This window comes from Medicago truncatula, chromosome 7 (genome assembly GCF_003473485.1).
Source record: "Medicago truncatula cultivar Jemalong A17 chromosome 7, MtrunA17r5.0-ANR, whole genome shotgun sequence".
Taxonomy (NCBI): domain Eukaryota; kingdom Viridiplantae; phylum Streptophyta; class Magnoliopsida; order Fabales; family Fabaceae; genus Medicago; species Medicago truncatula.
Genome location: NC_053048.1, coordinates 27,319,136 through 27,333,886, shown reverse-complemented (window position 1 = coordinate 27,333,886; position 14,751 = coordinate 27,319,136). Strand labels below are relative to the sequence as shown.

At 32.5% G+C, this 14,751-nt stretch overlaps 2 protein-coding genes across 4 annotated transcripts; both read left to right on the top strand.

The window, feature by feature from the left end:
- The first annotated feature begins 2,317 nt into the window (after positions 1-2,317).
- LOC25498412 (uncharacterized) lies at positions 2,318-5,662 on the top strand. 3 transcript variants are annotated; one of them, XR_005643215.1, is made up of 4 exons: positions 2,318-2,474; positions 4,894-5,127; positions 5,285-5,443; positions 5,511-5,662. XR_005643215.1 is itself a non-coding variant. In XM_013593321.3 (3 exons), the coding sequence occupies exons 2-3, from the start codon at positions 4,951-4,953 to the stop codon at positions 5,339-5,341; spliced, it is 234 nt and encodes a 77-aa protein (XP_013448775.1). In that variant the 5' UTR covers positions 2,318-2,474; positions 4,899-4,950; the 3' UTR covers positions 5,342-5,662. The 3 variants fall into 3 exon arrangements, 2 of the variants coding, with proteins under 2 accessions (XP_013448775.1, XP_013448774.1); XM_013593321.3 differs by having other exon boundaries at positions 4,899-5,127; positions 5,285-5,662; XM_013593320.2 differs by having other exon boundaries at positions 5,285-5,662.
- A 2,542-nt stretch (positions 5,663-8,204) lies between these two features.
- Positions 8,205-12,246, top strand: LOC25498411 (probable serine incorporator). Its single transcript, XM_013593317.3, has 6 exons — positions 8,205-8,549; positions 9,943-10,182; positions 10,381-10,492; positions 10,610-10,784; positions 11,254-11,494; positions 11,741-12,246. The coding sequence occupies exons 1-6, from the start codon at positions 8,366-8,368 to the stop codon at positions 12,019-12,021; spliced, it is 1,233 nt and encodes a 410-aa protein (XP_013448771.1). The 5' UTR covers positions 8,205-8,365; the 3' UTR covers positions 12,022-12,246.
- Positions 12,247-14,751: the final 2,505 nt, after the last annotated feature.

Genomic DNA, 14,751 nt, shown 5'->3' with positions numbered 1-14,751 from the left:
GAATTAAGAATGGTTGCCTTGACATGACTGTATTGTTCATTGTCAAGACTTCCAAGAAAGAGGTGAAGTCGTTGTTCTTCTTCTCTCTGCATCAATTCCTTTGATGCACCACAAGTGCATTCAGGAAGTGGTTGGAGCTCATTAAGTTCATCGAAGAGAACTTTGAACTTGGTGTAAAATTCAGTCACACTTAGATCTTCCTCCTTCTGCATTAAGCAGATTGTGCGCCATAATTGATGAATCCTGGGTGCATTGGTCTGTGCAAAGCGCTCTTCGAGATCAAGCCAGATTTCCCTCGCCGTTGATGCATGAGAAATACTGCTATGCAGTTTCTCATCAGTGGAATTTATGATCCATGCCATCACCATTGAGTCTGCTCTCTCCCAGTTGGTGTAATTTGTTGTCTTCTTTCCCGGTTTCGTTATTGTTCCATCAACGAAACCAAGTTTCATTTTTGCTCGAAGCGCGGTCTTCATTGATCGTGACCATGTTCTGTAGTTTTCGCCGTTGAGAACAGCCGCCACTAATGGAGTTCCTGGGTTGTCTGAGGAACTGATGTAGAATGGCGAACTTTGATCAATGGCAATGGTTTGTTTGCCTTTGTTGGAGGTATTATGTTTCTTCCCCACATTTTCTTCTTCAGAACTGGAACTGTCCCGCTCTGATGCCATATTGGAAAAACAGAAACGTTGTTTTCTGTGTATTACTTAGATGTACAGGTACAATCTATATATTATTGTACAATACTATAATCTAGGAACTAAATAGAGAAGGATGTTTAAGACTATTAAAGATCATGATTATCACAATTATGTTGTGAGTAATAACCATGATGCTACAATTAGTTTGTGATCCTACAGTTATTGTGTAATAATCCTATAATATCAGTATTAATGTTCCAATAGTAACAAAATATGTTGTAATAAAATGAAAGAAGAAGAAGAAGATTATGATATACTTCATATTTCAGCTGTTATGATTCGTCCAGATTTCAGCTGTTGAAATGAAGGGTGGAAAGAAATGAGTTTAAACATTAACAAGTGGCTGAGGTAATTTGTGTTCTGTGAATCTGAAAAGAATTGAACTGATGCAGATGAGGTACACTAGAAAATACAAACATTAAAAAACCAATTTCATTTTTATTTGTTTTTTTCTTAGCCAGTTTATCCACTGCCACCTGTCCTGGAAAAGGACACTTTCCCATGGTGGGAAAAAACTGTCCTTTCCCAAATTAAACGTCGCCTGCTTTCCATATCTATTCTTCGAATCTTTGTGTGCAGCTTGTTGTACGTCAATTTCAGTTCTTGCAAGTGCTGGTGCACCATCGCTTACAACATTAAGCGTATCTTGTTAATACCTGAACATACTTTCATCTTTACGATACATTGATCACAACTCTTACTATAAAAATTTGGTACATGCGTAGGAAATTTCCATTGTTGTGAGTTGTCATCTTTCACAGATTCTCCATCAATGATGATCGAAGCCATGCTCTTGAACAAATTTGATAGAACAAAAGAGAAATTGCAAATTTTTAAGAAGAAATAATTTGAGAGGGGATTAAGAGAAATAGAAGAGAGTCAAAGTAAATGTTTATTAAATGAATTGCATTACCAGTGACTAATAGACATACTACAAAAGCTTAACAAACTTCTAACAATTTTTTAACTAATTGAGTTTACTTGTTCAACAAGTAACTCCCTTAACTCCTAATTTTAAACTAACTAACTGAATTATAACCTAATAAATTCAATGTTGTATTACAAATTCAATTAACGAATATGAAAACATGAGTTTCCTTCCAAAAAATTGAAAACACATGAGTACTTTTTTTAGGTATGTAAACATATGAACTGTCATATAATTGTTTGGTTAATGTAAAATATAATAGTAATTTTTGTCCCTCCTTCAAAAAAAAAAAAGTCATTGTTGTCCCTGAATGTGTAACAAGTAGCCACAATAGTCCCTCAATGTATCAACATTTCAAAATAATCTCTGATTGCATACTTTATTAGTCAAAATAATCCCTTAATGCAAACAATAACTTTTTTCTTACAAGGGTTGATACAACAATAAGGAAGTACTTAGAGAATTGATACGACAATAACTAAGTATATCGAGAGACTTATATAACAGAATTAACAAATCGTTTTAACGTTAATGACTATTTGACTAACGCAGTGCACAATTAAAGACTATTTTAAAATTTCGACACATTAATATACTATGGTGACTATTTGTCAAACATTAAGGGACGAAAATGAATATTTGTTCCTTCTTTTAATATATTTGTTTTTTATTTTTTTCAAAATATTTTTGTTATTTGACCTAACAAATTTAAATAATTCCTATAAATCGAGATTTTAGAGAACAATATTCTTTTTGTTGTATCATTCCGAACAATTCTCGACCAGTTGATCAGGAATCCTCGCCGTCTTTTCCATTACTCACCAAAATCATTACGCTGAGTCATGGTAAATTCCTCTCAATCATTGGTTTATTTTGTATTCTTATTTCTTCTTTTGTGATTCAGTTTTCTGAGAAACCTCAACTTGGTGAAAAACATGTTTATAATAATAGCTTTATTCTCTGTTATTTGATTTGTTTTTGTTCTAAGTTTTGAAATTCGGGAAGCAACACTTACTTAGGCAATAAACAGCTTATAGCAAAATCCCTTTTCTTATAGGGTTCGTTTGGATTTACTTATTTTTGAGCTTATGAAAAATAACTTATGCAAATAAGTAAGTTTTTATGTTAATTTATAAGTTTTCACGGAAGAAAATTGTATCTTCATAAATTGTTTTTTCATAAACTACCTTTGCAAGCTTATGAATAATACATAAAAAGCTTATTTATTTGCATAAACTGTTTTGTTTAAGTTCATAAATAAGCCGATACAAACGGACCCGTGAATGGTTATAAATAAGCTATTTCTATAACACAGATAAAATAAAATCAATCGAACTAATTTTGTACAATCTATAAGCTGTTTCTATAAGCTATCCAGAAGATGTGGAAATAAGCTGAAAACAACTTATGAACATGGCATAAGTTGTTTTCACAAGGGCTTATGTAAGCAGATAAGCTCAAATAAGTCGATCCATAAAGACCCTTACTATACTATTAGGCTTTTAGATTTAGCTTTAATAGAGGTTGGTGGAGTGATTTATTTTGTCATTTGATAAGTTGATAACTTCTATGGTTATCAGATTTTCTTGCAAAATTTGGAATGCTAAGGTTAAATTATTTTGTCTTTTGATAAGTTTATAACTTCTATGTTTTTTTAGATTTTCTTGCAAATTTATCAAAGTGAAATTCTTGTCTAATTTTCTTTCCTCTCTTACCATAGAACTTGTAGTTCTCATTTCTTTCTTTCAATGTTGATATATTTATTCGCATACCAAGATATTTGTTTAGTTCATGTTGTTGATCGAGCTGTAGGTATTTCATCATTTTGGTGGATTTTGTATGTTTAGGTTTGAGTTGTGTTTTAGCGAATCATTGGGCAGTGGCTTTTGTTCTTGAATGGAATATTGAATGTTCTTCTAGATGGATTGTGTGGCAAGATTGTTTACTCTAATACAATTGATGCTTGTCTTTTGTACTTTGCAGTATGTTGTTTCGGTATAGATTTTAAGGAATATAATCCCCCTGGTGTCAATATAGCAACATCATAGGACTCTGGGTTTGAGCCTAAGCCCAACAACTAAGATGACTAGGGAAGTTAGTTGCTGACCTGGCATTAGAGCCACTCAACTTCGTTAGCGAGTGGGAATATGAGGGCAGCAAGGGTAGTGAGGGAATCAATCATTGAGATTTATTGTTGATGGTTAGTTAAGATTTAGGAGAGTAGTTTCTCTTTGGTTAGGAGCATTGTGCTCTGGTTAGGAGTTCGTCAACTCTGGTTTATCAGTTCAGTTTGCATTTCTATTATTTTAGAGCTCTTGAGCTCATCTCTTTTCATAAATAATAGACAATTTCATTGTCTTGAATTTATGGGTTCTATCACAATGCCTGCTATAGAAATACCTTCTGCCCGCCCTTTATAATCATAGGCACATCGCCAATGCTTTTACGAGTGACATTTTTGTAGTCTATCCATTTTAGGTATGTTTTAAGCTTTAGTACTAGAATCCTTATGGCTGGAGAACTGATGAGATCACATTCTATTTGTAGTTTTCTAGTGCCTTAGTCTCAAATTTTCTGAATCTGTCCTTCCATACGAAATTTCTTTAGTTTTAGGACTTCCCTTATTTTTGGGTTTCTTTTGTGTTCTCACTTTTTTATTTTGGCTCTCCATTTGGTTGTGTTTATGTTCTGTCTGTAGAATATGAAGCTACATGGTTTTGTTACAAAGTTAAATATGTGCTGGTATATCCTTCCTTTTGTTAGGACACATGTGGCATAGAGTGGAACATGGATTGACATCTGACTATATGTTTAAATACTTTTTTTTTAACTGGTATCGACGAGTCTGTCCTAGGTCATGAGGAATAATGAAGTGTCATTGATTTCTTTGTAGCATTTTTGGACCTTGACACAAAAGTATCAAATTTTAAGTAACCACAACCACAAGAAATTAGAAAGCCAGCCGGTTGTAGCTGCTTATTGCAATCCTGAGTTTTTTTCTCTCTTCAGTATATATTTCTAAAGCTATGAGTTCTATTATGACTATATCAGCTTTGGTGCCACTGCCACAATTATTTTACTGAACAATATCATGACTCAGTTTAGTATCTAATTATATATATATTTTTATGAAACGTAGCAAAATTTGTTCCTGCAGAATAACTATAATAATTGTTAGGATATATACTTGACTATTAAGCTTTCAATGTGCAAACTGCAAACAAGGACTTGATTTCAATTTATCTACTTTTCATGTTCGGATAGTGCAGTGCGAAAGTGGATTCCCTTAATAATTTAAACGGTAGTAATACCCTTGATCAAATGATGGATGACGGAGCTACTCATCAACCTGCAGCACAAAAACCAGTATGGTGCGCGAGAAAACAGGCTGTCGTACAAGACGAAATAAGGAAAATGAATCAATTGCCTGCAAACAGTACCTATGTTGCACATCGTTTAAAAGTTCTGAATAAAATTATGCAACTTATGTCAGTTCAGGTAGTTCATTAACTCTTTGTCCATCATCTATGGGTTGTTTCTGTCATATATCTTTCTATTATAAGAGTTTCAAGATAATGTCTTTCAGCCTAAAAGTGATATTTTTCGGTAAACCTTGAATGATTAATTGTATTAAACTGTTACCGTTTTATTTCAGAGAACTATATCTCAGGAGCAGGAGTTGGAGTTGCTTTTTGCTGGTTTGTCTTTGTGAAAGAATATCAACAAGCATGCTGGGCCATTCGTACTAGTAGACTGATTGATTATAACTTATATAGGCTATCTATCATGTATATTAGGCGCAGCCGCGCAGGCATGCTTGGAGGTTATTACTTAGAGTTTAATTTTCATAAACCGTTATAGGCACATCAAAGCCAAATATGTGCATGACTTTAAAGTGGTTTGTGTAAAAGTCAAATGTTCCTAATGATATTGTTTGACAGTATAAATCTCTTTACACTGGTGACAATGTATAATGCATATGAATTAAATCCTATAACTTGTTAGTATTTTCAAGCACTATTGGTGCTTATCATGTTTTTGTTTGATATAATATGGTTTAAACTTTGAATGTATGTTTGGTTTGTACGTACAGGATCTTGTTTTTTACTTTTATCTTTGTAATTTTTTTTAGATTCCCTCCCTCCAAAATCAGAAAATTTTGGTCCCTACCGTCAACTTCTATTACTCAAATGATGTCCACATGACAACTGTGACATGGCATATTTACCTGATTTGGCATCCATTTCACATCAAACTTAGACTTGAGTTATTTTCATATTTTCAACCATCTAACTTCACCACACCATCTCTTTCCCTTTACCTGACTTTTCAGTTCCAACACATCATTTGTATCAAATTAAATACTATCATACTCATCAAAATTGAGATCTTCACTTTCATTACAACACTGAAATTAAAGTATATAACAACATGGACACAGATGTATTACTCCCTCCATTTCAAAATACATGTCCAAGTCAACCACTTCACACATGCCAATGCACAATTTTGACCGTTAATATCTTTAATTATCTAAAGTAAAAAATTATAAAAATTTAATATTTTGAAAATATTTGTCGAGACAAATCAAACAACATCTTACATGCTAATATTTGTATTTATACATTAGTTAAAAAATATGGTCAAAGTAAGTCAAGTGAATAGTCCACATTGTAAAAATTGGACATGTATTTTGAAACGGAGGGAGTACATTACAATCTCCTTTAGCTGTAATCGTTTTTTCATGATTCCCACACCCGTTTTCAGCACCAATTTGAATGTCACTGAAGCAAATCAACAATTCAAATCCATTAGCAACAACTTCACAAGCATCTATGTTTGAAGAATCGGAGAATGTTTGCACGCCAACGTTTGTTCGAAGTTAAGCTTTGTATTGACTAACAAAACTATACTATACACTAAATATGAATGAATGCTTTTACTCAAAAATGTATTTTGTCTACTTCAAATATACACTAGGGGTTAATTGTTTATTCTTTCATATATATATAATGAAGGTAAAGAAAGATTCAATGCATTTTGAAAAGCAAAATGGATACAACTTAAAAAAGCACATTGATTTTGAAAGAATTCTTAATTCTGTTCTTGACTTTCCTATTTTCACCATTTTATATAATCAGTCGCTATATTTTTAATTTTTAAATGTTGTTTTATGAGAAATGTTAACTTGTGCGCTTAGGGCTCATGTTAAGAATTCCACTAATAGTAATTGTATATTGGAAATTGTGTTAATTTATTTACTCAAATTGTTTAATACTAATTTTTTTCCCATTAAATTCTTACTATTAATGAAATGAAATTAATGCTTAACATGTACCCTAAGGGCACAAGTTAACATGACCCTTGTTTTATCCATAAAATATTTAGTTTAAAATATGATGATATGCCATGTTTTAAATAAATTTTTAAGTAAGTTATCTCACAATTTCATCAATGTTGATCTTTCCACCATTGGATCATCCATTTTTTGTTCAAAAATATAATGGATATTGTCGGATTTTAAAGTAGGAGGTTTAAATATACAAAATGGTGAAGATATAGGGATCAAAATTATAATCTAACAATTTTTGTTTTGTTTTGTAAAAACCAAACTAAACTATAAATCGAACATGAATTTTAAGAGGAGCACACTTCAATGTCCATACCAAAGCTATCAGGTCAATCTAAATAAATCAACATAATCTAATAATTACCGGTCACTAAACATCAATTTATTTATTTAGTTGATAATCTATCACCCTCACTTCAACTTAAAAATTTAGGGAGTTTCTACGGTACACCCTTCAATTAAGGTGTACCAGTACACCTATTTTATAAATCTATAAGTTAACGATAACTTTTATGTGATAAAGAGATATTTATCGACTTTTATATTTTAGAAAATATTATCTCATAAGAAAAAACATCATTTCATTTTTCATAAGAATTATACTAAATTTTTTAACATTTTATTGAAAAAAAAATCAATATTCACTATTATGAGCAATAAAAATTTAAAAAATTTGAATTTTGCTTTGCCGATACTTTTGAAAAATAAAATATAATTATTATAATTATAAATGATAGAAAATATTTTTTTTCTAACGAAAATAAATCATTAAACTATTCATTTAAATACACGGGTGTACCGGTACACTCCAAATTATCGAGTGTACCATAGAAATTGCCAAAAATTTAACCCTCTACTATTATTAAGAACTCTACTTTTTCTAGAATTTTAATTACAAAGAAATTCAGGTATAAATTTTTGTAACTTTTAAATTGTTATAATTGTCAAAAAAAAAATATTTATCTTTTTGTTTTACATAATATTTATCTTTTTTCAATGGCACAACCAATATAAAATATGACAACCCTTTAAAAAAGATATAAAGTATGATATAAACTTTATTTTTTTAATACATCTTTATATAAGCAAATTTGTTTAAGATTAGAAAGTTAGAAATTTCAAATTTGATTCAAAATAATAATTTTTTTTTTTCAGAGGATCATACTAGTGATGACATAACGCACCCAAAACGACGCGTACCGACCGATTGAAAAAGTCAAGAAAAAAAAAATCAATCCAAAGTCTGACACAACAATATTCTTTCCTTTATTTCCTTACTCGTCTTCTTCCTTTTCAACCTAACAAACCAAAACCCCCAATTTCATCTTCCAAAATCCCCAATTTCCCAACCCAATCACAATCCCAAAACCCTAATTCAACCAATCAATGTGGGCTGCTTCGTGTCTAGCGTCATGCTGCGCTGCCTGCGCATGCAACGCTTGCACGTCCGTCGTTTCAAGCATCAGCCGTCGTTCCGCAAGGATCGCTTATTGCGGTCTCTTCGCTCTTTCCCTCGTCGTTGCTTGGATGCTCCGTGAAGTCGCTGCTCCTCTCATGGAATCTATCCCCTGTAACTAACTTTTCCCTTTTTCAAATCCTAATTCTTTTTTTACCTTTTCTAATTTCGAATTTTTTAAATTGAATTAGCTTCTTTGAAAATTCAATCTTAATTCTATGTTTTTTAACCATAGATACGAGTTTATTATTACTCTATTCGGTCATGTGTATAAGAGCAATTTGAAGGTGTATCTGGTTTGATCAACAAAAATTATTGTATCTGGTTTGAACCAGATGCATAAATTTTTTTGACCCAACTTTCTTTTTTATATATAGGACGGGGAAAGGAGTAAATTCTTTTATTTATTTATTTTTTGTCTTGAAAATTGCTCTGTTGTGAAATTTCTATTTCATATGGAGAATCCACTAAAAAACTTATTTATAGCTTATAGCACTATCTTTTATCATGATAAGCACCTCCGTATGAGCTATTTCTATAGGGAAAAGACATAATGAACTTAATTTTTTTTTTTTGTTACAAACTATAGAGTATAGAAGTAGTTTTCATAAGTTCTCAAAAACAGTTTTACAAAACTTATGTCAGTAGATAATGCATTTAACTTCAAGGCAAGTTCATTATTAAATTTTTTCTTTTGACAAAATTGCTATGTTTCATACGGAGAATACGCGTTTGTAGTGTACTACTACCTCCCCGAGCTGATTTTTTATTGCAACTTATATAGTATGTTTCATATGGAGTACAAGTTAATGTAGTGAATTTAATTCTTAGATCAGGTATTGGGGCTGTTTGGATTGAGTTACTTGAGCTTATTGGCGTAAGCAGTTGTGAGACTGATTGACTTATGACATGTTTATATGTTGTGTTTAGCTTGTTAGCATAAGGTCTCTACGATAACTTATGAAAAATGCTTATAAAAACAATTTGAATTTATTTTATCTTGTTATGGAAATAGATTATTACAAGACTTATGCTATCAGATGCAAGTTAAGCTGTTTGTGTTTTTTTTTTTAAATGGTTTTGTAGTGAAATTGCTATGTTTCACATGGAGATTACACCGAGATGGTGTTTTACACCATCCTTGATCTGATTTTTTATTGCAAGTTACATAGTATGAAAATGTTTAGATGAACAACTTATTTGTAGTTTATAGCACAAGCACTTATCATGATAAGCTCTTATGTATGAGCTATATCTATAGCAAAAGATAAAACGAAGTTAAATTGTTTCCGTACAAGCTATAAGTTGTTTTCATAAACTATCTTAAAGAACTTATGAAAATAAGCTGAAAAGCTGTTTTCATAAGTTCTCTCAAATAAGCCAATGCAAACGGGCCTTATGTTTCATATGGAATACAAGTTAATGTAGGGAATTTGATTCTTAGATATAAGGATGTAACCTTATTATGGACTTGAAGGTGAAGCTAACATATTGTAAAATGTTGCAGGGATTAATCACTTTAAACAAACTCCAAGCCGTGAGTGGTTTGAGACCGATGCAGTTCTTCGTGTTAGCTTTGGAAACTTTCTATTTTTCACTATTCTGGCTGCTATGATGGTTGGCGTCAAAACTCAGAAGGATCCTCGTGATGGCTTGCATCATGGGGGCTGGATGATGAAAATTATCTGTTGGTGCCTTCTGGTTATCTTTATGTTTTTTCTACCGAACGAGATCATCAGCTTTTATGGTGAGGATGTTTTCTAATGTCATTTTTCTTTGCATACTCAAATGAATTCGTTTTAGTTGTCTTGCATGCATGTTGAGCTTCCTCTTGTTAATAAAATCATCAAATTTGATTAAAAAAGAAATCCTGTAGACATTATTTTCTTATGAATTTGAAATGTAATTTTTTTTAAAGCTTTTGGTTAATTTTGTTTATTTGCAGAAACAATATCAAAGTTTGGCTCTGGTATGTTTCTTCTTGTTCAAGTTGTGCTCTTGTTGGATTTTGTTCATCGATGGAATGACACATGGGTTGGATATGATGAACAGTTCTGGTCAGTTTTAGGCTTTGCTATATTATTTTACTTCTGTAACATGGTTTCCTTTATTTGATATTATATATTTTTATGGCATTTCATTGTCAGTATCTAATTGTTTCGTTGCTGTTACAGGTATATTGCTTTATTTGTTGTTTCACTTGTCTGTTACGTGGCCACTTTTGTGTTCTCGGGAGTTCTCTTTCATTTCTTCACGCCATCTGGACAAGACTGTGGAACCAATATCTTTTTCATTTCAATGACCCTGATGCTTGCATTTGTTTTTGCCATAGTAGCTTTGCATCCTGCAGTAAGTTTCATTTTACTGAATTACAATCTATCTTACTTCTATAATTTGATTTCCTTGTTTTTCATATGTAGAATCTCACCACTGTTGTCTATCATATGAAGTTGAATTGTCATTACTTGGAAGTTGTAAATGATGCATTTTCCATTTGTTTTAACTTATGCGCATGATGAAATTGTGACTGTAAAGATGTTCATATATAACCTGCTAATTATTAAATATAGTTTTTATATGCTTTGTCTTGGTTTTATGCTTCTTCGAAATGTGAACATGTTAAATATGACATTACAAAATATATAATATTACTCTTTTCTGCTTACAAAGTATATAGAAGTTTATATAAACTGAATTTTTCTAAGCTTGGCATGAAGTAACAATTGCTGGACCTTATTTTGTTTAGTGAGGAATTGGTTTTATTTGGTACAGTTTATATAGACTATTCATGATCTGTTGGATCCATTCTTGTTTACAGGTAAATGGAAGTGTTTTGCCTGCTTCCGTAATATCATTTTATTGCATGTATCTCTGCTATAGTGCACTGGCTAGTGAACCCAGAGATTACGAGTGCAATGGTCTTCACAAACACTCAAAAGCTGTTTCCACTGGCTCTCTCACTTTGGGATTAGTCACAACAGTTCTATCTGTTGTGTATTCTGCCGTCCGTGCTGGATCTTCTGCCACAGTTCTTTCCCCACCAAGCTCACCTCGTGCTGGTAAATCATTAAAATCCAATATTTCTTTATTTCGTCGAGATATCCTAAGTTCACAAATCTAGACACCCAATATTTGAACTTAATATCTATGAATGCTTTTGTTGGCCATGAAGCTGAGTGTGATTTTAGATTTTAGTGGTATTAAGGGAAACAATGAACTGTCATGTTGTTAATTGATTATCAACAATTTATCAAAATTTTCCACATGCTAATGCTGACGATCTGCCATTTCTGGTTATTGTGCAGGGAAGCCTTTGCTTCCATTGGATGCTAAGGATGAAGAAAGTAACGAGAAAGCAAAGCCAGTTACATATTCATATGCCTTCTTCCACTTGATTTTCTCTCTTGCTAGCATGTATTCTGCAATGCTTCTGACAGGTTGGTCTACCTCTGTTGGAGAGAGTGGTAAGTTGGTTGACGTGGGGTGGCCTTCAGTTTGGGTCCGGATTGTCACTTGCTGGGCAACTGCTTTGCTATACTTATGGTCTCTCGTAGCTCCTATCATGTTCCCCGAGAGGGAGTTCTAAGTGGTTTGCTCAATTTCTCATGGCTCTGAGGAAGGTTGTGTGTAACCTAACTACTATATATTTGCAGTTGTGCAGCGTTTATCATAATATGCATCTATATCTACAAACACAGTAAAAAAGCATGTTATGAATGACAATTCCAATAGGCGTGATTTCAATTGTATAGTGAAATTTGTACCCTGAATAAAAATATATATAGTTTATGTTTGCATCTCTTCGATCACAGTTTCACGGTCTGCACTAAGCAGTTTATGTTTGGATCTCTTTGATTACAGTTTCACGGTCTGCACTAGCAGTTTATGTTTGCATCATCAGACTTTGATCACAGTCTCACTGTACGCACTAAGCCGTTTATGTTTGCGTCTTCTATCACACACTTTCACTCTCTGCCCTAAGCAAACAAAAAAAGAAAATCTTAATGTTTGCTAAACAGTTTTTAAGAAGAAACGAGTTGGTGCATATGGAGGAGAACAGAGTAGACTACCGTGAATCAATACGAAAGGGACAGAGACTTAAATGGACCAAAAATTAATTATTAGATCAAAGTGATGCCAAAAAGATAGTTAAAGTCTAAAAGAGAAATTTAGCCTAAATAGAATAAGAGATAGCTTTTTAAGCAAGACATGACTTCAGCTCGAAAAGATCTGGGATGTTTCATGAACATAAAGTACTCCATTCTATAGCAATTTTCTTTTTGTTCTTGAACTTAATCGTGTTGGATCTAAAACAAAGTAGGATAAAAAAAACCTTCACTACCGAGATTCCTCCATCATTGACGTTGCAGAGACACAGTATGAGATTCTTCAAACTCAGAAAATTTCCAATCTTCATAAAAATAGAGAAAATTTCCAATCTTCATAACAATAAAGATATATTTAGTCCTTCAAAAAAAAATATATTTAGTTGAAGCCTGGGTACCTATGGCATATTCCGACACTAAATATAATTTTTTTTGTAGGTAAAGTCGGGAAGACAATAATTTTGCTGTCAATTATGCATATTGTCAATAGGTAAAAGTCATGTTTGAACCATTGCTCATATATTTAACTACAAGTGATGTCAGCAATTTAGTTGCATATCACTATAAGCGATGTTGAATTTTTTTCAATTATTTTTAAATAAAAAATGTAGAGATTATAACGTGGCCTCCGAATTGTCGGAGACGACCCTGGAATTATGTACGAAACATAAGAAAACTTACCAAAGCTTGTCAATCAAGAATATATTCCTTTAAAAAATTACACACACAATGACACAAACATAAAGTAGACAACCGTCTAATAAATATGTGTCACTGTAGTATTTTTGTTTGTAAAAGACACATCATGGTCTAAATGGGTTTTAACTCATTTTTGTAAGATGAGAATTTCTTTCTGAGCCTCCGTACTTCTCGCTACAACAATTGTGTTCCTTTGGATGGGGTAATTCAAACTTGCCAAACGGCAGGACTCCAGCGTACGTCCGACATTCCCATTGTTCCTTTTAAAAGATTAAATTCATGTTAGGCAGGTTTAGATGAAGGTATTGAAGTGTCAAGGAATGCACCTCATTTTTTTGACACTTCAATACCATCATTTAAACCAAACCTAACAAGAATTTAATCTTTTGAATGGAACTATGGGAATGCCGGACGTACGCTGGAGTCGTGCTGCTTGGCAAGTTTGAATTTACCCCATGCAGAGGTAACACAATTGTTGTAGTTGGAAGGTACAAACGTCCAACTGCAACAATTGTCTTCCTCTAAATTGGGTAATTCAAACTTGTTAAACGGCATGAATCCAGCATTCGATAAGCATCTTGAATAACGGTATTCAAATGTCAAGGAATGCACCTCATTCTTTTGACACTTGAATACCATCATTCAAGATGCTGATCGTATGTTGGAGTCCTGCTGTTTAGCAAGTTTGAATTTACCTCATTTAGAGGTAAGATAATTGTTGTAGTTGGAAGGTACATTCCAGAATGTAATGTAATGTGATACCATATATAGTTGAATATGCATAATACATGCTGTTTTGAATGGAACAATAATTATCTTATTTATTCACTTTTCGAATTTATTTATTCATTACGCAATTTTAATTAGTTGAATTCACGTTAGAATTAATTAGTTTTTATTCAAATACGCAATTATTCAAAACACGACTTTAATCGAAATTATTCAAAATGCGATTTTAATTGAAATTATTCAAAATGCGAATTTATTCAAAGTACCAATAAGTCAAGCAAAATGTACCATAAAAAAACATAAAAAAAGATCCAAAACAATAAAGCAAAAAAAGATCCAAAACATAAAAAACAATTACATTCAATCGTCACACAATTCAATCGGGTTGTCCTCGACAGTCCCTGGGGCACCTGCTTTTGGTTGAGGACCAAAATAGCATGTCCTCCCGCTCCTCCTAAACCTCGAAGAATCCTTCTTTTTGACGGATCCATCACATGTGATTCCGTGCCATGTCATCAGCGATTTTTCTTTCTTCTTGTCGTCGCCCTCCTTTTTGTTCAACTCAACGTTTCCCTGATTCTGAGACATATCTACATAAACAAATCGGTGATCAAAACTTACATCATGCCGTAACAATTCTACAATAATTCATCAAAAACCTAAACTAATCCTAAAAATTATACCATAACTAATCATAACAACAAAATTTCATAACAATCCTAAACTAATCGCAACGATTATACAACAATTCATCTAATCCTAAAAATTCTACTATAATTTCA

What these genes read in the sequence shown, in the direction of transcription:
- LOC25498411 (XM_013593317.3), top strand. Translation starts at nt 8,366, where the DNA reads ATGTGGGCTGCTTCGTGTCTAGCGTCATGCTGCGCTGCCTGCGCATGC. An exon ending in CGAGATCATCAGCTTTTATG is followed by an intron (nt 10,183 to 10,380) that starts GTGAGGATGTTT and finishes GTTTATTTGCAG; the next exon opens with AAACAATATCAAAGTTTGGC. An exon ending in GGATATGATGAACAGTTCTG is followed by an intron (nt 10,493 to 10,609) that starts GTCAGTTTTAGG and finishes TTGCTGTTACAG; the next exon opens with GTATATTGCTTTATTTGTTG.
- LOC25498412 (XM_013593320.2), top strand. An exon ending in TGCAACTTATGTCAGTTCAG is followed by an intron (nt 5,128 to 5,284) that starts GTAGTTCATTAA and finishes GTTTTATTTCAG; the next exon opens with AGAACTATATCTCAGGAGCA.